This window comes from Alligator mississippiensis, chromosome 5, assembly GCF_030867095.1.
Source record: "Alligator mississippiensis isolate rAllMis1 chromosome 5, rAllMis1, whole genome shotgun sequence".
NCBI classification, from domain to species: Eukaryota; Metazoa; Chordata; order Crocodylia; family Alligatoridae; genus Alligator; species Alligator mississippiensis.
The window spans coordinates 210,310,158-210,337,695 of NC_081828.1; the positions used below are offsets into that span (position 1 = coordinate 210,310,158).

The following is a 27,538-nucleotide window of genomic DNA, read 5'->3' on the forward strand; positions in this document are numbered from 1 at the left end:
GCCATGCTGGTCAGGGACAGGATGAGGCATGATACCTGGCTGGCACCAGCAGGCCAGCAAAAGCCCCTTACATAGGGACAGTTATACGAACAAATCTGTTTTTGTTAGAATGGCTCATTTCACTTTGCTGGCATTAGCTCTGCCCATATTAGATGCAGGTTTTCAGCATCCTGGTATAGCTATATCTACAATCTACACTAGCCCAGTCCTTAGTATGACTCAAGGTAGTAGCACTACAATAGCAGTAAGTGGGGGGTGAATTAAAAAAGCAAGAATGTAGACTAAACGTCAGACAAAACAGCTTGAGAAGTGTGTAAGAACAGTCTGCCAAGGATAATGTTGGCAGCCTGATTGTGAGCTAAAAAACTAGACAAAGACTGTATTATTGACAGTACACTCGAAGGGAACGTTTGATTCCTGAAAGAGAAAGAACAGTTTGGTTACTGGAGGGGAAGGGACGAGAAGACTAAATACAACTGTTTGTCTCATCTGTGTCCCTTCTGCTGCAAGCTTTCAAAGCTTGACTGACAGCTCAGGAGCTGCCCAGATATATACCCGCTGATGGACTTGCCCAGTAACTCTTAAAAAGTGTACATAAATAGCTTTACACCCTTGAATAAAACATTACAGAGTAAAGCCTTGGGACTGCACAAGTTTCTTTTACTTTGCAGCTCTCTGTCTAGACCGCTTCTTCCCAACCCTACGTTTTTGGCTCTGTGTGGAGAGCCTTTGTGGTCACAGCCTATTTCTGCCACGGTTAATTTGTTACATGCACACTGGCTTCTTCTGCCTGACAGTAATCTCTCCTGACAAGCCCTTCAAGTCTTTGTCTCTGAGTCTTGGTTTCTGTAAGTTCCTGCCCTTACTATGGAGGCCTTTGGGACAGTTTTTTGGCTTGCACTTTCTTCCTTGAGCCTTAAATGAGAGGGGCCGACAGCAAATGAATGGGTGTTTGTATCAATCTGAGAAAGGAGGCAACAGCCACAGGCACACAGCTGGGATGGGCCGGTGGGTGGAGAAGGCTGGTGCTTTCGACTGCAGGCAGGGACATGAGAGCTGGGAGGGGCCTGGGCTGTGTGCGGAGCAGGCACTGGACTGCTGGGCTCCGTCTCTGCTGCACACAGCAGCTCTCTGCCGCAGGAGGGGAATAGATGAGGTGTCTTTGCAGAGCAGAACACCCACGCAAGGAGCAGGGACGAGGATGAGCTGCAGAAACTAGGTGTTTCGACTTCCTGGACCAGTGAGCGGAGTAAACTTGACAAGTCAGGCTCCCCCGCCCAGCCACCTCTGAACATCTGGGCACATCTGGGTCTGGAGCTCCTTGCTGCTGCTTCCCGCCTGCATTTACCACGATGGAATTTAATGGCTGTTTCTCTTCTTGCAACCGTAAGTCAGTAATGGGACTATACAGCATTTTCAGTGCTCCTTCTGACTCATCCAGGAGGAGATTCCCGTGTGTGAATGTGTGTGTGTGCACGCGTGTGCATGTATGACACTGTGTATGTAAAAAAACCCTTTATATGGAACCAATGAAGCATGAAACTAATATTACAATGACATACGCTTGCTCAAATGTCACACCAGGGAAATAAGGGTTCTTTCAGTTTTACTGGGGCTATTTTTGTATGTTGGAGGGCATTTCATGTGCTAACATAAAGGCAAACATCTAAAAAATGTATGATTCCAATCTTCCCTCGGGGCACACTCATTGCTCTTCACTGTGGGAAGGAGAAACTATCGGTCAAATCCTTAGCTGGTGCAAACTTCCATAGCCCCGCTGCCAGCAGAGGAGCTATGACAGTTTATGCCAGCTGAGGATCTGCCTCCCAGGTACTGTAAACACATTTTAAAAACATATCTAAAAATAAAAGACTCTTCCTGCCTTCCAGTGAGCGCACTTGTCTCGGTTGGTATATCTGGGATGCTTGCCTGATAAACAGGATACTCTGGTTCCCTCCCTTACGTTTAATGTGTCATTCTGTTACCCCTTCTCCTTATTTTGTTCTCCATAGTGAACAGAAACAGCTAAACACCATGCAGATCTACGGGTAATGCACTGTAATGAGAGACTGTGCTGCAGCAATAATTGAAAGAACTGCCTTTTTTTTTCTTAATGGGTGCTCTCTTATTATGATTTACTATAAACTGAAATGAGTATAAACAAAGATATCGAGCTGCCTTGCATATCTATGGCATGCACTAGGATCAGTCATCATCAGAGACAGAAATCTGAGGAAATCTCCCAGGCTCAAGAAATCTGTCCTGGGGCTTTCGCAGATGTTAGCAGTTCATCAGCGAGGTAAAATGGAGGTTAATGTTCATCATTATTCATTATGCAGCTCATTAGGGAAAAGAAAGCTGAGACATTCATCTGGAACTATTAGAATTATTCCCATTCTGACTTGTAGGTCACGGTTTAAGTGGATACTATTTCATCTTCGGGGGTCAGGAATTGGCAGCTGGTTGTTAGAAAAGTTTCCAGTGGCTCTTTGGCATTCTCCGCTTCTATGAGAAAAGGCCCTTTCATGCACAGAAACAAGCATACCAAATTAGCCCGATGAGTAAAGTTACCCACGTGCTTCTATCTTTGTAGGATCACGCTCTTGATACTTAACTGCTGAAAAAGATTTAACCTTTGTGTATGTAGAAGTGTCAGTCCTTTGGGCACTGTGGTTATAGGTGCGTTGTAAAATAATGTTTCTAAAGCTGCGTTCAGTGATGAGGATGATGATGGGGGTGATGATGATAATGTATCTGGTATATCATGATGTTAAAGTAATCTGGCAAAATCACACAAAGAGAGGGTCAGCAGAATGGCCTGGGCTTGGCAAGGAATCCACTGCTACCTACTTACAACAGCCAAGTGATCTTCCAAACTGAAAGAACAGGCAGACTGTAGTAAAAACGTATGACAAGCCAGTGCATGCGCTCAGTGAATGAATACAGGCTGCTTTGCTAGAGACAGGTCTGAGTCTTGGGGTGACAGCTGAATGCAGCTGGTCAAGTTTGCTGGCAGTAGTAATAGGGCAGTCTCACCCCTTTAACCTGTCTATCTCATGCTTTGAATTTGTTTGGTTCAGCCAGAATGAGATCTTTTTTTGCTTGTTCTGCAAATTGCCCTTCATTTTTCTTAATGTATTGTGCATAAATCTGCAACCAATGAACTGCTTCTCTTATGCTTCCTCATATTTGTCATATCATTCAGCCTGTGCCCCCCTTTATTATGTACTGGACAATTATCATTCCCAAGTTCATTGGCTCAGACTTGAAATGCGTCATCTCTGAAAACCCACAGTCATGGTAAAGGAATGCCATGGTGTTCTGCCGAAGCAAAGCAGCTGGGCTGAGACTCAGCTGTCAAAGGGTTAAAATATTTCTGAAATCCTGACTGAACGGTCCAGTTTCTTGCTTTGCACATCCTTAGCAGGGCTCTGAGCATTTTATCCATGCCGGTTTAAACTCTCAACCTGGAAGCTCCCCCATCAATCCTTAAGTGACGTTCAAATTGATTTTGTGGCATGGGACAGACTCCTTTTAGAGTTGAGCATCACTGGGTAAAAGGGGTCATCTGCCCCCTCCCCATATCTCCCCAAAGGTTTAGGGGGTCACTCCCAGGAGCTCTTTCAACTCCATGTGCTCCTTTCCTTTTTCATGTCCTTGTGACAAGGTATTATTTAGCAGAACTTGCAGACTCATTGAAACCTGGCAGGACTGCACTGTGAGTACTTCTGCTATAGCCTTGAACTTGTGATTTCTGGGCTGTCGACAAGGCACCTCCTTAGCACCCATGCTACTCTAGCTACTGTTTCCTTGAGGTGAAAAGGTAGCATCAGGACTCCTTTGAGACTCGCTGTGACAATGAAGAGCATTAGAATAGAAACCCATACATCACTACCTTCCAGAGGGGCTCTGAGCAGTAGTATCAGCAGCGGCGGATCAGGTCCAGGATCAGGGCCACAACTGGACAAAAATAAATGGGAAAACAATTCAGGCAGGACAGGGTGTGGAGGGAGAAGCAGGATGGATGCTTGGACGAAATGGGTTTGAATGAAGAACCCAAAGCGGGGGAAGGAGGATACCTGGTAGACTGGGAGGCTGCTGCATGTAAAGGTGCTTGGCATGGGCACATTATACTCTTTGCCTGCCTCTAGTAACATCTATAGTTAATTGGGAGGATTAATTTTCTTTTCTTCTTCTTCTTCTTCTTCTTCTTCTCTCTGGCTTAGTCAGAAAAAGAGATTTGCCAAAATACATTCCCTTGTTTGCCAGGCCAGCCTGCTTTCCCACCTTTTAGCAATTCTACAAGTTAACTGACCTGTTTTTAAAAACACACACCAAAGAAGAATGGAGAAATGCTAATGTTTCCTTACCAGATCACCAGCTTCAAAACTTTTCCTCCAGTTTCAGTGCTTTTTGAGACTCAGTGAGATCAACAAAAACCAAGTCATGCTTGACATTCCTAGAGCACAAGGGGAAAATAGAGGTCTTGTCATGCTTTCTTAGAGTTAAAATATAGTTGAACAGTTTTAATTTAATACTTAATGGCAACGAGAATTTATTTTTGGATTGCAGATAACATCTCAGTGCCAAAGGGTCTTGCTGGGAAAGGTTACGAGCAGTTTTAGAAAGAGACTGTGTAACTTGCCTTTGACGATTGCTGTCACTATAAATAGATTATCAGTGTAATATGTCTAGAAATGTGTCAACAATATTTTCCCAGCGAGTGGGTTGAATGCAACGTTGTCACTGTGCATTGGTGATTGTTGACACCTTGTCATTTTTACTAGAGTGGCATCCTGTTGTCCTGATGTGATATCCCTCCTTCCCTTCTCACCCCAGGTACTGCACCAGCAAGTAATGTATTTCATGGGTAGGTTTATGTGTGTGCATTCGGCTTTGTAGCTGAACTTGACTGCATACAATGATGGGGGAGTCGGTATTCGAGGTCTGGTTTTCATTTCCAGATTCAACTGAACTTCAGTCAAAACTGCAGTTTCACATAATTCCCAGCCAAAGCCACACACAGATCCCAGGCGTACACGGAAACCCTTGTCCCAAATCCACCGAAAGATTTCTGAATCCTTCTGTGAACAAAGGCTATGTTTCAAGTTGATGTTAAAATCCAAAGGCAGGCAAACATTTTCCAGCTTTACCCTGAAGTTTTGAACTGCAGCCCTGCTCTAATCTGATCTGGAGGAAAACATCCTCAACCTCATGTATTGGTATGGCAGTAGTGTCCAGGAGCTCTGGGAGCACCTTTATGTTAGGGGCTGTATGAACACAGGACAAAAAGATGGTGCCTTCCCCAAAGAGAAATATAAGACAAGAGCCAGCCAATGGACACAAACTCGGTGGTGCAGTATGAGACAGCTTCATCAGGATGCTGAAGGGTGGTTTCAAAAACTAGCTGCTGTCAAGTTGTTTGCCTGCATCCCAGCAAAGGAGAGTGTCTGAGATGTATCTGAATGAAAACAAAGAAATGATTTTGCAGAGGTGTATGGAGAATATGTGGCCAGGCCTCCATCATAGGACACATCTATCAGTGCTAACACCCCTAAGCCACATGTTAGCTTGGGGGTGGGAAAAATACGGCCTGCGGGCTGGATTTTACCTGCCAAGCACTTTCATCTGGCCCGCGGGGCCCTCCAGCAAATTATGCCCTGTTAGTGCTGCCAACTCTGTTTGAATCTATTCCAGGACGTGTCCAGAATGCCACCGTGCCCACGACATACAATACAAACATGCCTGCGTGCTTGTGGATATCAGCTATGGATTACAGTGTGTTGACTTTACGTCAGGAAGGCAAATGCATATTACAATTACATTTTAAAAACCCACTGGATTACTGCATAAATCAGATTCAACATTTAATATTTATTTTAATGAATACCTTACCATTTCTCTCCCAGGTGACTCTCAGCAGTCTCCTGGAGATGTATATTAAATTCCTGGGGACTCCAGGGCAGTCCTGGGGGGTTGGCAACCGTATGTCCCGCCAAGCCCTTCTGCCCACAAGGGTGGGAGTGAGGCACCCACATGTACATGCAGCCGCAAAAACATACCCTATTGCCTGGCTCCCGCCCTCGTGGGTGGAAGGGCTTGGCCGGCCAATGTGCAATTCCTGTGCTTAGCTGCTGCTGCAGCTCCCAGGACCTACTCCACATCCCTGGACTCCTGCTTGCTCCCACCCAGCTGCAGCAGGGACCCCCCCACTCATTAAGTGGTCCTCCACCTGAAATAATTAGCCAACCCAGTGCTAGCTGCTAACAGGATGAGCTGAATAGGCAAGAAAAGTCTGTCTAACCTACAATGTTTCTCAAACTGGGTTATGCAAACCCCTGGGGTTATGCAATGAACTTTTAGAGGGTATGCAAGAAAAAGGAATGGGAAAGCGGATGGGAAAGGGGGAAAGGGAGAAGAGGAAACCGGACAAGCACCTGGCTGGAGTCATCTGACCCCAGTGCTCTTTCCTGCCCAGGGCAGGGGGTTGGGCTCGATGATCTACTGAGGTCCTTTCTGACCCTAACAACTATGAAACTATTAAACTATAAGATAAATGGAGGTCAAGGAAGAAAAAGGAAAACAAAGAATAACTCTATTGTGTGTCATGTTGTTGGAGAGTTACACTGTAGTCGTAGTGACAAAAAGTCTTACTTTTTGTTATCCAAATCTGGAATCATGGGGGTACCCCAAATTTGCAACACAGTAAAAATTGGGTAGGAGACCCAAGCAGTTGGAGAACCACTGGTGTAAGCCAGGGGCATCAAAGGTGTGGCCAGTGGGCTGGATGTGGCCCATAGAGCCCCCTTATGGTGGATGGGTCGGCTTCGACCTGGAAGGGTGTGGGCAGTGGGGTCCTGCAGGGCTCGGTCCTGGGACTGATACTCTTTAATGTCTTCATCAGCGACTTGGACAAGGGAGTCAAATGTACTCTGTCCAAGTTTGCAGATGACACAAAGCTATGGGGAGAAGTGGACACGCCGGAGGGCAGGGAACAGCTGCAAGCAGACCTGGACAGGTTGGACAAGTGGGCAGAAAACAACAGGATGCAGTTCAACAAGGAGAAATGCAAAGTGCTGCACCTAGGGAGGAAAAATGTCCAGCACACCTACAGCCTAGGGAATGACCTGCTGGGTGGCACAGAGGTGGAAAGGGATCTTGGAGTCCTAGTGGACTCCAAGATGAACATGAGTTGGCAGTGTGACGAAGCCATCAAAAAAGCCAATGGCACTTTATTGTGCATCAGCAGATGCATGACGAGTAGGTCCAAGGAGGTGATACTTCCCCTCTATAGGGCGCTGGTCAGACCGCAGTTGGACTACTGCGTGCAATTCTGGGCGCCGCACTTCAAGAAGGATGCGGATAACCTGGAGAGGGTCCAGAGAAGGGCAACTCGTATGGTTAAGGGCCTGCAGACCAAGCCCTACGAGGAGAGACTAGAGAAACTGGACCTTTTCAGCCTCCGCAAGAGAAGGTTGAGAGGCGACCTTGTGGCTGCCTTTAAGTTCATCACGGGGGCACAGAAGGGAATTGGTGAGTATTTATTCACCAAGGCGCCCCCAGGGGTTACAAGAAACAATGGCCACAAGCTAGCAGAGAGCAGATTTAGATTGGACATTAGGAAGAACTTCTTCACAGTTCGAGTGGCCAAGGTCTGGAACAGGCTCCCAAGGGAGGTGGTGCTCTCCCCTACCCTGGGGGTCTTCAAGAGGAGGTTAGATGAGCATCTAGCTGGGGTCATCTAGACCCAGCACTCTTTCCTGCTTATGCAGGGGGTCGGACTCGATGATCTATTGAGGTCCCTTCCGACCCTAACATCTATGAATCTATGAATCTATCCACTCCCTGGTGCTGCTCCTGGGACTCAGTTGATCCATGTGGTGTATGGCCCGATGCACAGGGCCTGGGCTGCAGTGCACATCATGTGGTGCCCATTCTGGCCAGTCCAGGACCACACTGCACGCAGCACCCAGTTTGGCTGGCCCAGGATCTGAGCTACACACAGAGCTTGTCCTTGCTGGGCCAGGACTGCACCACATGCAGTTCTTGCTCTGGGGCCTGTGATGAATGCAGCACCTTGGTGGGTGCCACATGTAGTGCATGTCCTGAGCGAGCTGGGGCAGGCACTGCATGCAGCATGCGTCCAGAATTGGCTGGAACAGGTCCTGAGCGGGCACCGGATCTAACATATGGCAGGGAGAGGTGGGAGGTTCAGTGTGTGGGCCTGATCGGGCTTGTGGACCAGTACCATGCTACTCATTCAGGGTGGTTTGACACCCCTGCTCTAAACACACCTGCAATGGGAAATTCATAGCATCCGACGAAATAGGCTATGGCATACTTGAAAGCTCAGAGCTCTCTGGAGGAGCTTGTCTGTAAGGTGCACTCTGCCCTGCCTTTTGCAAGGAGTCTGTGCCCATTCCCAGCTTTACCACAAGGTGGAACTTGTTCCATGTCACATGCAAGCAAAAGCAAACAACTGGGAAGTAGCCTTAGCATCTACCTTCACATCCCCTTCTTTAGTCACCCCTGCGCAACTCCTCAGGGGACAGCTCAAGTGGCAGAGCCATGTAGATGGAGGCTGCTGGCATTTTATTCTTGCTTTGATTATGTGAGAGCCCAGAAACTGAGATCTGCACTCTATTTTATTAGGTGCTGTATGAACAGAGCGTGAACAGTCTGTGCCCCAAGGGATTTAGGCTGTAAATGGAGGGGGCAGACAAAGAGCAAGGGAAAGGTATGTCCAAGATAGCAAAAGGAGCTGTGATCCTCAGTGCATGACATGCTGCCGCCTTAGTTCAGTGTCTTTGTTGGTGGGATTTGGTTAAGAGGGGACAGGCTGAATGGGATGACATGGGCAGGGAGAGGGGGCATTGCTGGGAGGGGTGCAGTAGAAGAGGGTGTAGGGGGAAGAGCAAATTGAGGAGCATGAGATGTGGCTGGGCCGAAACTAGTTTAAGATAAACCTGGTTGAATATAGTATCAGACTTAACTGATTGGGGTCAAACCGGTTTCTGAAACTTCTGTCCCAGACCCCTTCTTGGTTCAAGTTAAATCATAGTCCCCCAGCATCCCAGCATGCTCTGCAGCCCTGTGCTGTGCTGTGCTGTCTGCTCCAGCAGAGCAGGGCTGGCCCCACATCTCTGCTTTCTAGCCAGAGCAGCGAGATTGGTTGACAAGGGGGTGGGGGTGAGAAACCTGGCTGGCACAGCCCGGTCTGCCTATTGGGGCCGAGCAGCCCCTGCCAGACTTTTCCACGCTGGAGTGGAGGGGGCGGGGGCGTGGGCCAGCAGGTTCAGGAGGAGGGAGGGGGATGAAACCCCCGTGCCTGCCCTCTCTCATCCACATAGGACCCCAGCCTGTGTCTGCCCAGCTTTCCACCCCCTTGGCGGGGAGTGTGGCCAGAGCCGGCCCGGGCAGTGCCTGAGGCGAAGGAGAGGCAGGGAGGGGGATTAAAGTCCCCTGTCTCCCCTCTCTCTCTGTGATCTCAGTGATCTCTATTTCTCTTGGAGCGCACACCTTGCTGGCAAATTTGCTTAGTTCTTATACTGTTTAATTTTATAGCTTCAAAGCATTTTCCTTGATAGCTGGCTGATTAGAGGCCGGACAAAACAGGGAGGAAAAGGGTGACCATCATATTACAATCATTAAATGGCCTGGCTCCTGTTTTTGGATTTGTCCAGGTATGAAGACTTGTGTTTTTCATAGCTACTGATTAACGTAGCAAATAACTGTGATGGGCTTTGAGTGGTCAAACAGGGTACCTAGAGGCTTTGGTTACCAGACCTGTTTGGGTGTTGGTTTATCAATGGGGAAAATGTGCAATAGCTTGTACCAGTGATGCTCTCTTTACAAAGCTCCAGACATACACTGAATGGTTGAGACATTTGTAACACCTTAGACATTGAATGCCTGTTTTGAGAAATGTGAGCAAGTCACACACAAGACATCTTTCCGGTACCTTTGACAGGTTTCTCTTGAGATGCGTATGTAGTCTTTTGTCTTCTTTAGTTGCTAGTTCAGTTGAAATGCATATGTAGTTTCCTTGCCTTCCCTGGCTCAGCCTTTTCTTTGGCTTTCTTAGATATATGCATGCGATGAATGTGCCAAGTCTCTGTTAACAATTTTCTTAATTGAACATAATCTAGCACAGAGAATAAAGCTAGCTGGGGTTGCTCGATTTTGTATGGTCCCAGCTTCCACCTTGCATTTTTGTGCAAGATGCATGGGTCATGAAGATTTTATGTGTAGGCCTGGCCGAGCTGGTACTGTTTTCACCGTCATCATGGGCCTTCCTCACTATTATTGAATGTGGAGTGTGTGAAAAGGGGCTGGTGGGCAGGGCTTGCTCCAGTCCTTCCTTGCCCGTGAGGGCCAGGGCCCGGTGCAGACATGCCTTCCAAGCATGAGTGGCTGTAACATCCACATTGCCACAACACGTGCATTGCAGACATTTTCCCCTTCCCTCCAGGTGGCAAACTGATCTCCCCCAGAGTGGTCTGAGTAGCCCAGGCGTCTTGGTGGCCCTGCCCGATGCATACCAAGATAAACTGTGAAAGGAAACACCCTCAAGGGAAAAGCAGGGCAGTGAAAGCTGAGAGCAACCCCTCCACACAGCTCTCCTTCCCTTTAACAAACGCTTCTCTGTAGCCGTTACACCCACCGTCCGCATTCGGGGCCATATTCTCATAAACCCCCTCACCCTGGGCATGTTCCTCAGTGAAATTACACTTTCTGGCAGGGCAAAGAGGCCTAAGAAGTATCTTATGCTGTGGATGCTCATATTGGTCAGGCTATTCAGAGAGTAAGTGCTATTCCAAGCAAGGATGTCAGGATCTGATGAGAAGTGAATGTCACCTGATGAGTGACATGATTTTTTCCAACTTTTTAAGTTGGTCTAATAAAAGATATCAGATTCACCCAAAGAACACTGTCTGGCTATGTCCTTAGACCAACACAGCTACAACCTACACTCCTGACACCTGATGGGACTTTGGAGGAGATGGGAGAGGATTTAATTCCTCTATTTTTTTCATTCCTTGGGTTGGATCTTAGATATGTACTGGTTGAGGCCCCATGAAGGAGCAGATGTACAGTATATATTATTTTGATAATCATACCATCGAACCGGGACCCTGGAGCCTATTTTAAATGCCGTTCTGGATCATCATTTTGGCAGCTTGGGATCTTCTCTGCATTTTTTTCTGAGTCGAATGCCTCTATTTGCCATTGTGCGTGGTCTTCCCCAGGTCCCCGGGCACCCGCTGCGGTAGGCACGTTCCCCTGACTCTGAAGTCCAGACCCCACCGAGAGGAGGGATGGGGGAAGCACTTTATCTTTGCCTGTTCACCTTCTTGTCATTTGAATACTTCGCAGGTAACATTAGAGAGTCAGGAAAGTACCATGGGAAACATAACAGTTTCTATTCACTGTTGTACAGCATGTTTCTTAAGAAAGCAGTCAGTATTTAATGTTGGCGTGGGTCAGATTCATTTCCCAACAGCGCAGTGCTGGGAAGGTGCACCAAGCTTATAACTCTGGAGATTAATAGCACTCTATACTTTTGCCTGCTGTAATGAAATGAAATGTTTGGGGAATATTACCTGAGCCCGACGCTGCTGCCACTTCATAAAGAAGTCTGGCATTGCGTGCAGGATCTCAGGAGAGGAGAAGAAAAATTACCGAGTTTCTTAAAAGGAAAGTGTCATTTAACCAAGGTGGATTTTTATTTTTTCTGTGACAGATGTGGAGGCATATGTGACTTTTGGGGAAATTTCTCATTAAAATCAACAGGAAGTTCCTGACAAGCATATCTTATATAACCACTGGAGTCATGACTAGTCACAGTGCAGTGGCTTGTGTCACTTAGGTAATGAGCGGTAGCATGCCTTAATGACGTGAGCCTGGGAATGGGTGACAGGCGTCCCGAGTATGAATTGATGTATGGTTGAACAAATCAGTTAACTTCTCTACTGTTATTTGCATTACAGTAAATGCTTAGCTCAGAGCAGCACTGTGCTAGGTGCTGTACTAATAGAAAGTCCACAAAGGCAGTCTTGCCACAAAAAATTGCTCAAAAGCTATCTGGTTTCTCATCTGTAACATTATGGTAGTGCTTCCTGAGTAGCTTTTTCATAAGAGTGAAAGAGTGAAAGTGAATTACTTCGTATTTCAAAAATACTTTAATTATTATTATATACCCCTTGTCGTTCCAAAGGATCCCTGTGGCTAAGTATTTTGTTAACATACAGACCAGATTCCACAACGCTTATTCAAACTGATTATTACCTGTAATAAACTCATTGAAATCAGTGGGTCACTTTGTAAGGTGCCAGGGCTGGAAACATTTGCATACATGACTAGCTTTACTCACATGACTAGTCCCATTAGTTTCAATGAGACTGCTCATAGGGGTAAAGTTGCACGTTTGAATGTTTACAGGATTATATTGGGTGCCTTATGCAGTGTGAGTAAGGGGAAGGGAATCATTTCCTTCTGCCCAGCAGTGGAACCTCTGGAACGTGGCACGGTATCATGTAACATGCAGTGTCATTAGGTAATAGCATGCAACTTGTAATGTCTTGCTTAACCCCCAGAAGATTTATGCATCCATTATAAAATATTACATCACTTTTTATGACTCCTGCTCCCTGCACTCTTCTCCCCTCCCCCTGCCATAAGGAAACCAAATCTGTTGTTTCCCAAAGCAGGGCTTTCTCACCCACGACCTTTACCTTTGTTTTAAAACAAAACAGTTTCCTGTCTCCAAAGCCCCAAAGCAAAGCATAGCTTTAAACACTGCTGTTCTGGAGATCTGCCTGCTCTAAATGACCTGTACCGCTCTGGAAAGTTTGTGCACACTTCAGCACAGAGGGGATAGTGCTTTACTTGAAACAGTCTGGAAGATCTACAATAGGATGAGCGGTTGTTAGCAGTCCAGCTACCTGCCCTATTTAAAAAGAGTTAGGTAAGAAAGGGAGTGTCTACACATGCATTTATGCTGGCTTAAATTTACTGCACAGTAAATTACAGCACAGTTGGCAGGAATAGGCCAGCGTCTATACGTGCAGGTGTTAAAGTGCATTAATGCTTTGTGTGGACTGAATTCAGACTAAAGTTAGTCCCAAGTCAGTCCATATACAGTGTTAGTGCGCTTTAACACCTATACATGTGGACACCGGCCTATTCCTGCTATAGTTAATCTCAGCTCAGTCCACACGCACAATGTTACTGTGCAGTTAGTCATCTACACATACGTTACTGCATAGTAACTAATCAGGCATAAATTTGATACCTGCATGATGCAAGCACCAAATTTATGCTTAAGTCGGCAAAGGCGCCGTATTTACTGTGCAGCACAGGCGTGCACATGCAGACGCGTGCCCGTACTGCTCAAAAATGCCAGTTACTACACAGTAAATGTGCACGTGTAGACGTGCCTAAAGTTAAGCAGCTATGTTCCATGTACTTCAAAATGGGGCCTGTGGGGGGTGAGACCAGCTGCAAATCGCCAGCCTTGCCAAGAGGAGCACAGCTTATGGGGCCTTTCCTGTTTAATGCAATTGATGTGTTTAAATTAAAGTATAATTCATATTGTGTCATCACCACATGATTTATTAGATCATCCAGGCCATCTACTGGCCAATGCAGGATTGCTCCCTGGATTACATAACTGCTAATGGGAGACTTGCCTAAGTAAAGACTGCATGATCAGGCTCTTACATGTCTGCAAAAGGATCAGAAGACCAGTGCTTTATTTACAAGTTGGAGATTTCCTCCTGAAATCTACCTACGCCCTGATTATAAGGGTCAATGACTTCCTAGTGAGAGGAAGCATTTTCCTTCTCCTCTATTTACTTAGCTGCAGTTTACAGTCACATGGGCTAAGTAAATATGAGCAGGTCCTGTTTACTGCAGTCCAAGACGGGTCGGGGTCCTCCTTCATCCTCTAGCTCCACATGGATGAGAGCAGACCTCGGTGCCAAATGATCCTGATCGTACCCTTGTGCTGACCAAAGGACCGAGATTCTTTATGCCAAAGTGCGAGTGCTGACTTTTGTGCAGAGCCCAGCGGCAGTAGAGAAGGGTGAGAAGTGGAGAGGATATTGAGTTTGAAAAAGTGGAGGCTTTTGCATTTAATTTAGAAAAATGCTGAAGCGGTGACATAGCACCCTGCCTAACCTCTCACATATTGTGCCACGCCAAGGCCATTGGGTACATGCTGGCTGTGGTTAACAGGCTTTTGCCAGAGCCTTGCTGCATCTCTCTGCAGCAGACTTCATGCAGGGGTGGGCAAAATGCAGTCCGCAGGCCAGATGCGGCCTGCCAGGCCATTTTATCTGGCTTGCGGTGGCCCCTAAAATATTTAGAAAATTAATGTTTATCTGCCCCGGCTGCCTGTCATGCAGCCTTCAATGGCCTGTCAAAACTCAGTAAGTGGCCCTCCACCCGAAATAATTGCCTGCCCCTGCTTCACAGTGTCTCCCATGCCTGACTTGCTTTTCAGGGAGCAGCCTGGCAAAGAAGCCTGCAAAGCCCACACATCACCAGCTTCTCCAAATTGAACGGTGACAACTGGTGGGATAAGTGCAGTCTGCGCTATGTCAGTGCACCCCACGGAAAGGCAGTGGGGTTCGGTAGGGCAGGTACTCGCCCTGCCCCTGATGAGCTGTGCCGCGTCCTAAGTGGCATTTTCTGTGCAGCTGTTTTCCTCTCCCTTCAATCTTGCCTCTCTCTGTTTTGAACAGCACCAAAGCACCACGGGGCCTGATCTTGATTGCCATGCTGTCACTATTAAGCAGGTTTTTATCTGAGTGAGTGGAGAGCACTGAGAACTGGGCATCCTGACCTTGCTAAATCATGGCTTGTTAGTGTTTTGTCCTGTAAAGGGTAACACATCCCTTTCATATATGATTTTCAATGGGTATTTTTTTTTTACCATCAGACTATTCTAAACCAGTGTCTAATGTGTTTCTAATTAAAGCAGTCCCTGCTGCCTGCTCCCCCTCTCCCTCCAGTCTCCTCTCCCCATAAGCTAGAGAAACTTATTTCTCAGCAACTTGGGAGTTTGGGGTTCGTAACCACAAAAACTGACTTATTGTGGAAAGACCAAAACCGGGGAGAAGACCCTGGTTATGGTTGTTGCTTCCACAGCACAGGAAAAAAGGATGAGGCTAATGCAGCCGAGACTTCACCGCTAAGGTAGCCCCCAAAATCCCACGGTCTGACAAGAGCAAGATGCTGCTCTGTGCCCGCTTGTCTTCTTGCTCACGATACAGTAGCGTGGGAAGAAAACCAGACCCCATTGTGCTAGGTTGAAAAGCCCTTAGAAAGCTACAGTCCCTCTGCCAAAGGGAAAAGCAGTTCGGCAGAAGGCAGGGTGGAGCTGCACCTTATAGAGATTCACAGGGCTATACTGAGGGTCTCCGACACTCGGGGGCCAATGCTTACATTTGCACCCTCTCCCCAGTTGCAGGGGTGGGGGGTGGTGGTCCCAGCCTCCAGTTGCAGACCCAGGGGGAGAGGGCCAGCCCTGCACCCGGGGGCCATGGCCCCCTACCACTTCCCCATCGGTACACTGCTGGAGATGCAGTTAGTCCAGCGGTTCCCAAACTCTGACCGATTGCGCACCACCAATTTAAAACGATGCAACCTTAGGTACCACCAGCAGATTTTGCAATTCAACCTTAAGTACCACCAGTTAATTTTTGTCATCTAAAGAAATTATGATAAATCTGTTAACGCACACCACTGACAGGTTGTCTGCGTACCACTGGTGGTACCCATACCACAGTTTGGCAACTGCTGAATTAGTCTATAAGGTGCATTTCTATCTTGCCTTCTTCCAAAGGGCTCACTGGTGAGACAGGCAAGAGAGACCAAGACTGAGAGCAGACACATGTTATTATTTCCAGTTTCCAGGCAGGGAACAGATGGACTGAGTGGCCTGGGGCAGAGGTGGGAGCTGAACCTCCATCGGCAGAGTCCCACTGGCATGGGCACTGTTGGCCAACAATAAATGCTATGCACACATCAGCGTGCAGGCTTATTCAGCGCCTTGGCTCCTCTTCACCCACAGGGGCTGCTAGCTGCTAGCAGCTGGCGGCGGCAAGCAGAGCTATACAAAAAAGGGTGGTTGTAACATGCTGAACTTTGCATCCAGTGCATTTGTGATAAGGCTAAGCCGGGCAAGCCTGAGCATTGGAAAGGAGGTAGGAGAGATGGCTGGGAACCCCTTTTTCCCATGAAGTGACATAGAAGACATTAAAAACTTAATTGCTGAGAAACTTTGCCCTTCCCTACCCTGGAAGCTGCTGGCAGGCTTCCCTGCTAGTCTAATCTAGGCAATGCTGCAGCTGAGGCAGCTGGGAGGAGAGACTTCCCAGTGTCACGCCCACGGCCAGCCCCTTCCATGCCCTCCCTCCGCCTCCTCCCTCTCCGGTTGCTGTCACGTCCAGTCCTTGGGACATTGTTTAACAACAAGTCCATCGGGAGACCTTGGATGAGCAGGGGACGCCAGAAGGCTCCTTTCAGCCAGTGGCTCGCTCTGCAACGCAGGCTGGACCATGAACTGCATCCGGAGACAGCCCAAGTACAGCAAATCCCAAGAAAACTTCTTACAGGAGCAGAGCAATCGAGTGGCAACGCTGAATGGCATCAGGCTGGGTAAGGGACGGGGCAGAGCCGGGTCCCTGGCACCGCTGGGTTCTGGCAGCCCGCGTGTTGGGGGTCCCTTCATTCGCAGTAGCGGCAGAAACGCTTGTCTCTACCCGCTTCGAGCAAGCCCCAAAGCCGTATTTAAACCTCCGAGGTTTTGTTTTTTGTAACCACGCTCCAGATGTGATAGATGTCTACTTTCAGGCCCGGGTCTTTTGGAGAAGAGGGTTTGTTTCCAAATCAGATGTCGCCCTCACATAGAAATATTACTGAGCTGTCCATGGGAACAGCATGCCTTCCAGTCTGGTTTCAGCACTGTGGATTATTAATATTATGATTGCTCAAGTAACATTAAAGGGTCTGAATTCAACTGGTTAAACAAGGCAGGAAATCCAGAGAGAGTTTCCTAATCTCTGTATCTGGCTATTCACTGATCCTTGGTTGCTGCCCAGTGGGTTTACATCAAAGATACATTTGTCCACGTTGGGGGGGGGGTTAATTTATTTATTAGCAGGCAGAAGAGGACAGGTTGAAGTGTGAGGAATTTCATTTTTCTACAGGGTGGCTTCATGTTTTACCCAAAAACTATGTCTGCTTTTTTCAGCTGACCCCAGGCCAGATCCTAAACATGAGCAGGGAGGGAGAGAGGGTTGTATGTGGACAGTGTTAAGTGCTCAGACAAGGTTTTTTTTGGTTGATGCTCAATGGTTTGGTTGATTGTCAGCGTGTCTGTAGACAATAGAGACATGTCTGGTGTCCCCATGAATGAATTTATGTTTTGGGTTGCAAACAAGGTGGTATTTCGATGAGACAGTTGCTGCAAGCCTGGCACTGTGATTGCAGTGGGGTAGCAGGGCTGGTATTTGTGATGTCTCTAATCTTTCCAGGTCAGGGACATTATTTGCTTTTGATAGTTCATCAGCTCTGTAATGCTCTTTGTGCTACCACTGAACAAGACAAAAATCATTCAAAACCAAGAACATGAAATCGCCCCTTGTTAAAAAACACGGTTGGTGTGTGTTTTGGAGATGGGGTGAGGGGGGTATTAACTGTACTTTGAAAACATATTTTAGGAACTTATTACAAATAAACTAACATATTATCATCTTTGCTTTAAAATGTATTTAGTGTTTGCTAGGGCTGCTCATTGTCTTTTCCAAACTGATTTGCAGAGGGTTAGGATTGTATGTGGAAATATGCCTCAGCGCGCTTGCGTTGCTTGAAGCCCGGTATCATCACATGACTTGGCAAGAAGTGTCTTTAGGTTACTCCGTGATATTTGCAGATCTTTACACGACATGGGTTATAAGCAGATTTGTTATACAACTCGCTTCCTCTAGCAAAAATCTTCTACAGCTGTAGGACGTTTTTCCACAACTGGCTTCCTGTTGCAGAAAGTAACTGTGCAGAGCAAATCCTGTTGATCAAAAGGGGTATCAGACAAAAAAAAAAAGAGAAAACAGTAGGGATTGGTGGGAAAATAAAGCATGAGATTAGGAGCCTGCTAGGAAAAGAGTTATTTGGAAAGCAATTCCCATAAACACCCCAGGACGTGATCCCATGAGCATCCCTAGCTATCGGTGGTACTTATCTGGGCCTTATTGCCAGAGGAGCGTGCATGCCAGAGGGACGTGCTCTTATCCCCATTTTGGAGGGGGAGAAAAAAGGCTAAGGGTCACATCTAAAAAAGGATGTAGGTACCTTGTGTGTGATCCACAAAAGCTCTCTCTAATTGCTTGTGTACCTGAGATCCTGTAAATACCTGAATATCTACTGGTTACTTCCTCGGTGGAGGATCCAGGGAGGGTTTGATTCCTGCTACATCCAAAGTTTAAAACCAACTGACTGGCAACAACAGCAGCATTTCTGTTCAGGCAGCAGCGAGGGAGCGAGTTGACTTCAGGGCTCATTATAATCTACCTGATTCACGGGTGTTAATGATATTTTCTCCTTTCTAATGGTCTTTAATGGCTCCACGAACCAAGTTATCCTTTGTTCTTCTGGCTCTTAGCTGCTCTTGGTAATGCATCTCCTGTTTCACAGCCTGCAGACTGATTTTAACTTTAGCTAGAAACATTAACTCAGGTGTGGAAATAACACAGGTGAGCATTAACTCGCGTGTGAAGCACTGAATGCACTGTCAAGATGCTCAAGAAGGCTGGATTTTGTGTTATGAATCTGAAGGCGATGTATATGGATTTCTAATGAAAACAGGACTAATGAAACAACATCTGTTGATTGTTTTTTATACATACTATGAGCTAGCAAGTGAATGCACAGCCCAGTAAAGTTTTATTTGTTTTTGCTGAATAACACAGCCCTAGACCCCTAGCTTATTTAGTAAAGCTTCTAGTTTACCTGGAGGAAAATGTGTGCTGTGTTATATTTGATGATGCACTGCCTTGCACCCCCCTTTTAAAAATCCTAGACCCTCCCATGCAGCGGCTACCTATTCTTCCTTTCAGAGCTGTGCCACTGTGCAGAAAGCACTGCAAGCGTCATGGGGCAGAGAATAATCAGAGAGGAGCATGAGTGTCACCTTGTGATGGGGCATTTCCCAGAGAAGAGAGAGCCCTGGGTACTGATCCTGGCTTCCAGGGCTGCTTATGCATTTTGCATCAGAGGCATAAGTTATGTGGACAGCAGGCACTGGGACCCACGCCTCCCCCTTCCCAAAGGAGCGCCTGTACCACTAGGATTCAGGCAGCCCCCCTCTTGCTTGCTTCTCTTTTCTTTCTCCTCGTCTCTGGCTGCAACTCAGCCTAACCTCTATCCTGGTGGTAAAGGTACTGTTCAGGGAGGAAGGTGATGTGGATTTGAGTCTCCCTGGGCTGAAGAGGATGGTTACACCCCGAGCAAACACGCTAATCACCATTAAACAGAAGATGGGCAATAGTAGCCTTTTACCAGAGAAGAGTGAGCAAGTCATAAGTATCCAAAAGGACTTAGATGCCATCTAATAAAAGATATCATCTCTACTGTGCTTCTTGATTGCCAAAGGGACTTAGATCCTTTTAAAGCCCAGAGATGTATGTGACCATGGATATAGCTGAGTTATCCCTAAGGAAAGAGAGACCTTGATAACCTTGCGAGAGTGTCCATCTCCTTCCTTCCCTTCCTGTGTGAGCCCTCGCCTTTGACTCCTTAGCCAGTCTCATGGCCCAGGCCAACTTCTTGGCTTCTTTGAAGGAAAGCCTGTGCTGAGCTGCATGTGCTGATAAGAAAGCCCTGGAGACAGCTGAGCAAGCAGTTGTGGCTGAGCGAGGAACCTGTCCCTGTACATGCTCTGCAGGAGATCCCCGAGCAACGGTGTATTGGGATCAAGGCTAGGGAAGGTGGGTGCATCAGGCCTGCATCCCCCCTTCCCTGTAACCTCCTTGAGGGAGCTGTACGTTCACCGCTCCAGGTCTCAGCGTCCCTGTGTGAGAAGTGAGACCGATGGGGCTCCCCCATTTCACAGAGCGCCGCGAGGGTGAATGACAAACGCTTGTAAAGGGCTGCAGGATCCTCACTGGGACGATGCTATAGCAATTCCATATCCCTGTTAATTATGGAGACTTTAGGCTGTGCTTGGCAGCTCACAATGTTACCTTCAGTCTGATCAACCACAGTGCAGTTCAGCTGCCTCTGCCAAAGCTTGCAACCATGCTGCATTGCAGGTCTGTCCCTGGCCCTGCTCTAACACACCTGCCCTCCAGTTTGGGAGCCTGGCTTTTGAAGCTCGAACGTTTGGGGTTGGCAACACTGACTGGAACACGTTATGGCAATCTCCATCCTTGGAGGTTTTTAAGATCCGGCTAGACAAAGCCGTGGCTGGGATGATCTAGTTGGGGCTGGTCCTGCTTTGAGCAGGGGGTTGGATTAGATGGGACCTCCTGAGGTCCCTTCCAACCCTCATTTTGTATGATTCGATGGCTGTTGATCAGCTTTTCTTTCCTTCACCCCTTCCTGCATGAACTGCGGCTTGAAAACACTTTCCAGCTCAAAAGAGGATGTTGTCAGTCTTCAGTCCTGGCAAGGCCTAATTTGGTTTCCTGTGTGACTTGTCGGGTATGGGGAAGGGTGCTGCTGATGTGCCACAGCAGGTTTGCAGTGCTTGGGCTACAGACAAATAGTTTACTTAGCTGTGATTGTTCACAGGCCTGAAATGGCATCGGCATGGCTTGTTACAAGACTCTTCCCAGACGAGAGCTGTACCTCTAAGGCATGAAGTCAGTGGTGCTGAGGAATTCTGCACAGCAGTGCAATTACTATTACAAACCCCAGACAGCTCCAATTCCTTGTACCTGGTTTGAATCACCTCCCTGGAATGGCCACGAGCTATTCTTTTCCACTACCTCTTTCATTGCACTGCATTGTACTCACTATTAGGAAGTGTCCCAGAGACCTGTAAATGGTAATGATTGCTGCTTAATTGGGACAATGTTAGCAAAAATTCCACTCAATACAGACCCACTTAGGTAGTGCCAGGGAATTAAGTGGTGTCTAGCTGTGAACGTGTCTGGTGTCTTTACACTGATATGTGCAACGGCTCAAAACCCAGGATGCTGTCATCACCTCCTGTTCCTGTCCCCTTCCCGCCCTGTGCCCACCAACTTCATTCATTATCATCCATCATAGTTTTCCCTAAAGGATTAACTTGTATTGATATAAGCGTCAGGTGGCAGATTTGTCACGTGCCCAAAGGTGCAGATAGCTGCCTAGTGGGCCTTTCAAAACTGCTGAGGGGCTCAACCCTCAATTTTGAACTTTGCATTAGACAAATGACTGCCTCTTTTGGTACCTAAATGCTTATAAATTTTGGTGCCTAGACTGAGAACGCCTGTCACCTCTGGAGCCACTGGTTCAAATGACTATTAACATTTGGGGATCCAGCTCATGAACGTTGATCCTTTGGGGCTGGCAATAGTGACTCCGTAGCTCAGCTCTTCCTTTCATCACCACTCCACAGGATGAGGTCCCCTTGTGTTAAATACACAGCAAAGAGCAAGAGAGAATCTATTCTAGATGCTTATATGGCTCTTCTGTTACCACCGCATTTGCATATGGCATTATCTTTATTGTTTTCATCCTCGCAATCCCCCAGGAGGGGAGGACAGTGCTCTTATCCCCATTCTACAGATAGGGAGCTCAGGCCCAGAGACATTAGCTGATTTGCCAAGGTCAATGGAAAATATGTAGCAGAGGAGGGCCCGACATCTCCAGGGTCCCATTTCAGTGCCTGAACTGCAGCATCCCCTTTCCTCTGCTGCACCGCTGATGGGTCTTATTTCCTCGGATTAGATCCTAATCGCTGGATTTTTAAAAATAACTGAATGGCATTAGCACAGCTCTCATGAAGAAGATAATCCAGTCTGACTTGTGCCATGGGACCTGCTAAGTCTCATGTGTTAACTGCATGGGAAGCTGCAGTTTAAGGAATTAAAATACAAAGAATCATGTCCCATAGTTTTGTTTTTGGGGTTTGGTTTGTTTTTTTTTGGTAAGGGATGGGAGTATGCCTCAGTGTTATCTAGTTTTCCCCTTTTCTCTAATTTGTGCTAGTCGCCCTCTGCTTTCCACCCCGGAGCCAGCTCCATTTCTGTGCGTGCTTGATGAAAAATACAATGTACACATACATTCATTGGCCCATTAACACTGCTATACCTTTCTGCACAGGCCTGCAAGATGACAACGACCTGAAGTTCCTCCTGAAGGGCAGCCTGCTGCTGAAAGTGAAGTCGAGCTCTTGGAGAAAGGAAAGGTTTTACAAGCTCCAGGAAGACTGCAAAACCATCTGGCAGGAATCCAGGAAGATGCTGAGGTCTCCAGAGTCCCAGCTCTGTAAGTGCCCATTGTCCAGTAGCATGGTGTCTGCAGAGGTGAGGGGTTGGGGATATTGGGTCTCGAGGGGAAGGAGACTGGAAAGGACAGCGGGAAGTTGAAGCACTGTATATAAGGGGTCTATGTGCTGGGTCCCCTGATGGCTTCAGGGGCACTTCTAGGGTGGCTGAAATGGTCTTGGTATAACTTAGGTAGGGCTGAGGGCTGCCCAGGTCATGGCACAAGCCAGGCTGGCTCCCGAGGTCTGCAAGCAAGCACTACTCTTTCTGCCACTTGCTCCACCTACAACAGCTTCCTTAAGCTCATAGGGAGGAAGCTAATGAAGGAATTCACCCCGGTCCACTGTGGGCACTTGCTGTTGGTACCCAAATGGTGATTAGGGGCCGAGGCAGGGGGAATGAATCCCTCGAACCTCCTTTTCCTGTAATCCCATGACAGGGAGTTGTGATGCCCCTGTCCCAGTATGACATCCGCATGCCGCCCTCCCAGCGACACTGAGCAATCAAAAGCCTGGGCTGGTGAGGGGAGGCTTAGACTCCTCTGGGTTTATATAAGGATACAGACACCCAGGGGAAAGTCCAGCAGAGCAGGGCTGCGGTCCCTTTTGTTGCAGCTTGGAGAACTGGCCTGTTCCCATGGGAAAGCAGAGCAAGACCCTGGCTTGGCTTCAATGAAATGTGGAGATCAAAGGGGAAAAACCAAGGAAGCAAGGCAGGTGGGAGGGAGGTTGTGGGGGGTGGGGGTGGGAAAGGAGCAAGTCGGGGGGCACTGCTTCTTCCTCTGGCTTCAAACAGGCAAGGCCTGATCTTATCATTTATTTAGAAACTTGAAACCTGCCCATTGTCATCAGAGGTACAAAGTCCGGAGATGACAATTCTCATCAAACAAATGCAAAGAAAACCCAGCCGCCATTATTACACTGCAGTGGTGCGCACAGGACCAGCACCCAACACTGTGCAGCTGCAGCAAACCCCATTTCCCTGCCCCAAAGAGCCTGCAGGCGAAGTGATCAGTCACTGCTAAGAAATTACTCTCCCCAGCGCTGATCCTAAAAGGAAGAGACTAGATCAAAGTGTGGCATGGTTGTACGCCATCCTGCCATCTGCCAGGTCCCTTCCTAGGTGCAAGGGGAGATGACTCCCAAAGCGACCCCCACAACTTCTGCCATGGGGAGCAAAGAGAAGTCCTGGCTACCAAGACAGTAGTGGGGAAAGTGGGCAGTGCCTGAAGCTATTGGATTGTAGACTAGTCAGGCCTTTACCTAGTCACTCAAGTCTCGTAGTAGAGATGATCTCTTTTATTAAACCAACAAGATTTTGCAAAAAAAGTTCTTTAATTTTTTGATTTGCAAAAATCTTGTTGGTCTAATAAAAGACATCTCTACTACGAGTCCTGATTGCCTTTTCCTCTAGACCAATACGGCTACAACCTGGATACCCTTTACCTAGTCACAGCACTTCAGCACAAAGCCCACCTGAGATCTGGTGACAAACTCTTGCTAAGGAAAAAGGGAAAAGGAGGACAATCACTGCAATAGTTATGTGTGTGCATGTGTCTGTGCATGCACGCATGCATCGGGGATGGGGGGCAGGTAAGTGGATATTTGTGTTTCTCTTTGTCCTCTTAGCCAGCCTTGCCTTTCTCTGGTACGGTTTTTCTGCTTAGGTTTATATTATAAAGACTGGAGGTGAAGAGAGTAATCCCAGGTGCAATTCTGTAGGGTATCGGAAGACAAGTTCCTGTGGCCCATGGTTTTTGTGTAACATTTTCCTCTTACAATTGAAGCTAATGAAAAGACCTGCCCCTTTCCGTTATTACTCAAGTCAGTGGCTCTCGCTCGTATAGAAGCATCTAGGATTACTCTCATGGGTAAGAGGGTGCCACACTGAAGCCTTGCTCCAGAGAGGATGGTGATTTTGTGGTGAAGGTCTGAGACAAAGACTTCTTACCTCTGCCACTGCCTGCATGTGTGGTCTTGGGCCAGTTATCCTATCTCTTTGTGCTGCTTCAGTTCATAGTGGTTCCCTTTCTGTCCTTCTACCCAGCCTGTTTATACTGGAAACTCTTCAGGGTAGGCACCGACAGTCATTAGGTATTTGTGACTCTGATTCAGCAGCAACAGCCCTAGCTAATGCACGCTCTCCAGTTAACTCCCATTCATAAAGTTTATAATTGAGAATGGAGGTAACCCCAGAAAGCCTTTGCCTGGATAACTTTGAGTTGCAAAACAAAGGTGTGAGTTTTGAAATGCATCGCCTTCCTACAGGAAAAGCAAGGCAACAGAGAGAACGCCCCTTCCAGACGCAGTTGGGATCTGGGGCTTTTAAGTGCGTTGGAAAACAGCGTTTGGCTGGGTCACTGCAGTTATCTGTACTGAGCTGCTTTAATGCTCCAACCCAGCTGTTCTCAGAGGTACCTAGCCGAAACTTTCTTCTGATATCAAAGATTACCTCCAGGGCCCCTGAACCGTATGGTTATTAGAAACCAACACAGAGCCGGCAAATGCTTGTGACCTCCATTGGATCTTAGCTGGAGGAAAGTTATTCTAACACACTGCTATCTTATCTCGATCGGTGCTTTTCAATTTGGGTGCCGTGAGATCCTCCAAAGGGCGATGCACGGCGAGAAGAGATACGCACAGGCTCATGCGTGCCCAGCCACTCGCTCCCCTCCACCTACCACTGCTCAGCCCCTCTGCAAGGAGCCAAACACTATCAGAAATAGATTAATTTTTTTAATAGGGTGCCTCTCAATTCCCAGAAGTTATGGAAGGATGCCCTGAGACTTAAAAGGTTGAGAACCGCTGATCTGGATTAACTGAACCTTCACCAATATTGTTATATATTAAGATAATGCCTCCTCGGTGCAGTTCACTGGCTCAGCGGGCAATAAGTGTGAGCACTTTGAAAGCAGAGTAACCTACCTCGCGCGGTATCTTGAGAGGATCCACATAGGCACTCTGTGCAGAGTAGCTAGTCACTCCCTCTGTAGTGACTTCCTTGTATTGATAAGCCCTTACTAAGAGACAGCCTTTGCTCCGGATACCTTAAAATGGACAAGACCAGCAAATGGAATTTTAATATTTACCCTTTTTTACAAAGTGAAAACAGAGGCACAGAGGGACTTGCCCACGTTGGAAATCCCAGGTCATTTTGGGAACCAGACCAGTACTTCCCAATGCCTCGTCAGAGAGGAGGACCTATTCACCAGGGGGCTAGTTGCTCTGCCTCTCTGATAACTTGAGATTGATACTGGATTTCAAACCTAATATTTGCTGTTGATCAAAGGCCTTGTAGCTTTTTTTTATACCTAACCCAACTTATACATTTATACAACTTATACAACTGTAACACAACTTATACATTTAAAATAGTTAGGAATTAAGTGGGCATTGAAAATACCAGCTTGGGAGTCAAACGTCCTTATCATTTCATTAACTACAGAACTCCTCTGACATTATCCCCGTGTGTAGCAGCTAATACAGGATGACATGGGTTTTTTTTGTTATTTTGCCCTGTTTCAGTGATCCCTGCAGGGCTCGGTTTTCAAAAGATTTTCAATGAGTGTGACATTTGTGACCAGGTTTCAGTGTGAAACCGGGTCACAGACAGAGCTGCCTAAAGTGCATCGCTTTTGAAAATCTTGCCTCAGCTCCAGGTGCTTTGAAAACGCAGGTCCCATCCCCGTGTTCATTGCCAGGCGCTCTGATCCACCTTTATTTGCTTTCCGACCGGACTGATTACTTTGCACGTTGCACTTGGATTCATTTCTGCGGCAGCAATCAGAACTGTCCAAGGCTGAAGGCAGTGATTCAGGGAATTAAGTCTGGGGCACAGGGAAAACAGAGAGAGGGGGTGAAAAGACTGGGTCTGCGTGGCAGTCCCGACACTAGCCACGTGTCCTGACACTAGCCACATTTGCTTCCTGACCTCAGTAGAGCTGTGGCTGGGCTGTTTCGGGGCAGGCAAGCTGGCTGTGAAAAACTGCCCAGCACATGGAGTGGTCTGAAGCCACGATGCAGGAGGAGAGAGCGGGTGGCCTCACCCTCTCCGTCCTTAGAGAGGTCCATCGTTCCCAGCAGCAGGTTACCCCGCTGGCCCATTCAGAGGATGCGGAGCCACGGTCCAGTTGTCTTAGGGGAGAACCTGGCAGGACAGGCGCTGCGCTCGGCTGTGGTAGGAAGGACGTGCCTTTCCTCTTTTCAAATACAGGCTACAAATCAAGGGGCTGGCCTCTGAATTGACCCTGGGTTTTGTACCCAGGGGATGGGAAAAGAGGAAACGCACGTCCTTCCTATCACAGCCGAGGTCTGGCTCCATTTGAGGTGGGGCATGAAAACAGGGTCAAGCTGGTTTATCTAGGCCCCCACAAAACTCCAGCTGGCTCCCACACGCCACACACAGCACAGGGATTTTTTGTTTTTCCGCTTGGGAGGGAGCCAGGTCAGCCAGGAGCTGCGCTGTGAACTGCAGCGGTCCGGTCCGCAGGCCTGGCACTCTGCATTTTGCGACTCTCCGCTCAGCAGCAACGCAGCGCCTCTATTGTGTCGGCCGCTGATCGTATCCCACTGGCTCCTGTGCGTGGGAAGGAATAGAAAAATAACTCATTGAATGGTCTCTGGGCTTTGTCTTCCTAGACAGGGAAATCAGAGAGAGGTTATGCTGAACCTTAGATAGCAGCTCCAAGGTTTATACGACAGAGGCTCCGTTCCAGTGCCAGCGCTTCCAGATGTTGAAGGGGAGGAAGTGTCTCAGCAAATAACCAGACACCTTTTTATCTTCCACTTTTTTTTGCACCTTTTTCCCTTATCTTCAAAGCACTCTACAAATGAATGGAGTAGGGAGAAGTGAAAGCAAGGCTCCGAGTTTATGGCTGGCTCTTGTTGTTTAACCGTGGCCAAATCACCTAGGCCTGTGTATACTAAAACAGTGCACTAGTTTAATTAAAACAGGTTTTTAAATTAATTGTGTTAAACCAGCGGGAATCCCTAGTGTGGGCTCACTTCAGCCAGTCTGATCCCCCTGCTTGAAGTAGGTTAGCTTAATTCGGTAAGGCTCAG

At 47.5% G+C, this 27,538-nt stretch overlaps 1 protein-coding gene across 2 annotated transcripts in view; it reads left to right on the forward strand.

The window, feature by feature from the left end:
• Nucleotides 1-1,070: 1,070 nt before the first annotated feature.
• The window catches only part of PLCD1 (phospholipase C delta 1), a 73,648-nt gene continuing 47,180 nt past the window's right edge, over nucleotides 1,071-27,538 (forward strand). Inside the window, exons 1-2 of one of the 2 annotated variants that reach the window (XM_014609049.3) lie at nucleotides 1,071-1,386; nucleotides 22,315-22,479. In XM_014609049.3, the coding sequence (XP_014464535.2) occupies nucleotides 1,353-1,386; nucleotides 22,315-22,479 (199 nt within the window). In that variant the 5' untranslated portion in view covers nucleotides 1,071-1,352. Of the gene's footprint in view, nucleotides 1,387-16,454; nucleotides 16,666-22,314; nucleotides 22,480-27,538 lie in introns of those variants that run through there. The other variant, XM_014609048.3, reaches the window with a different exon arrangement.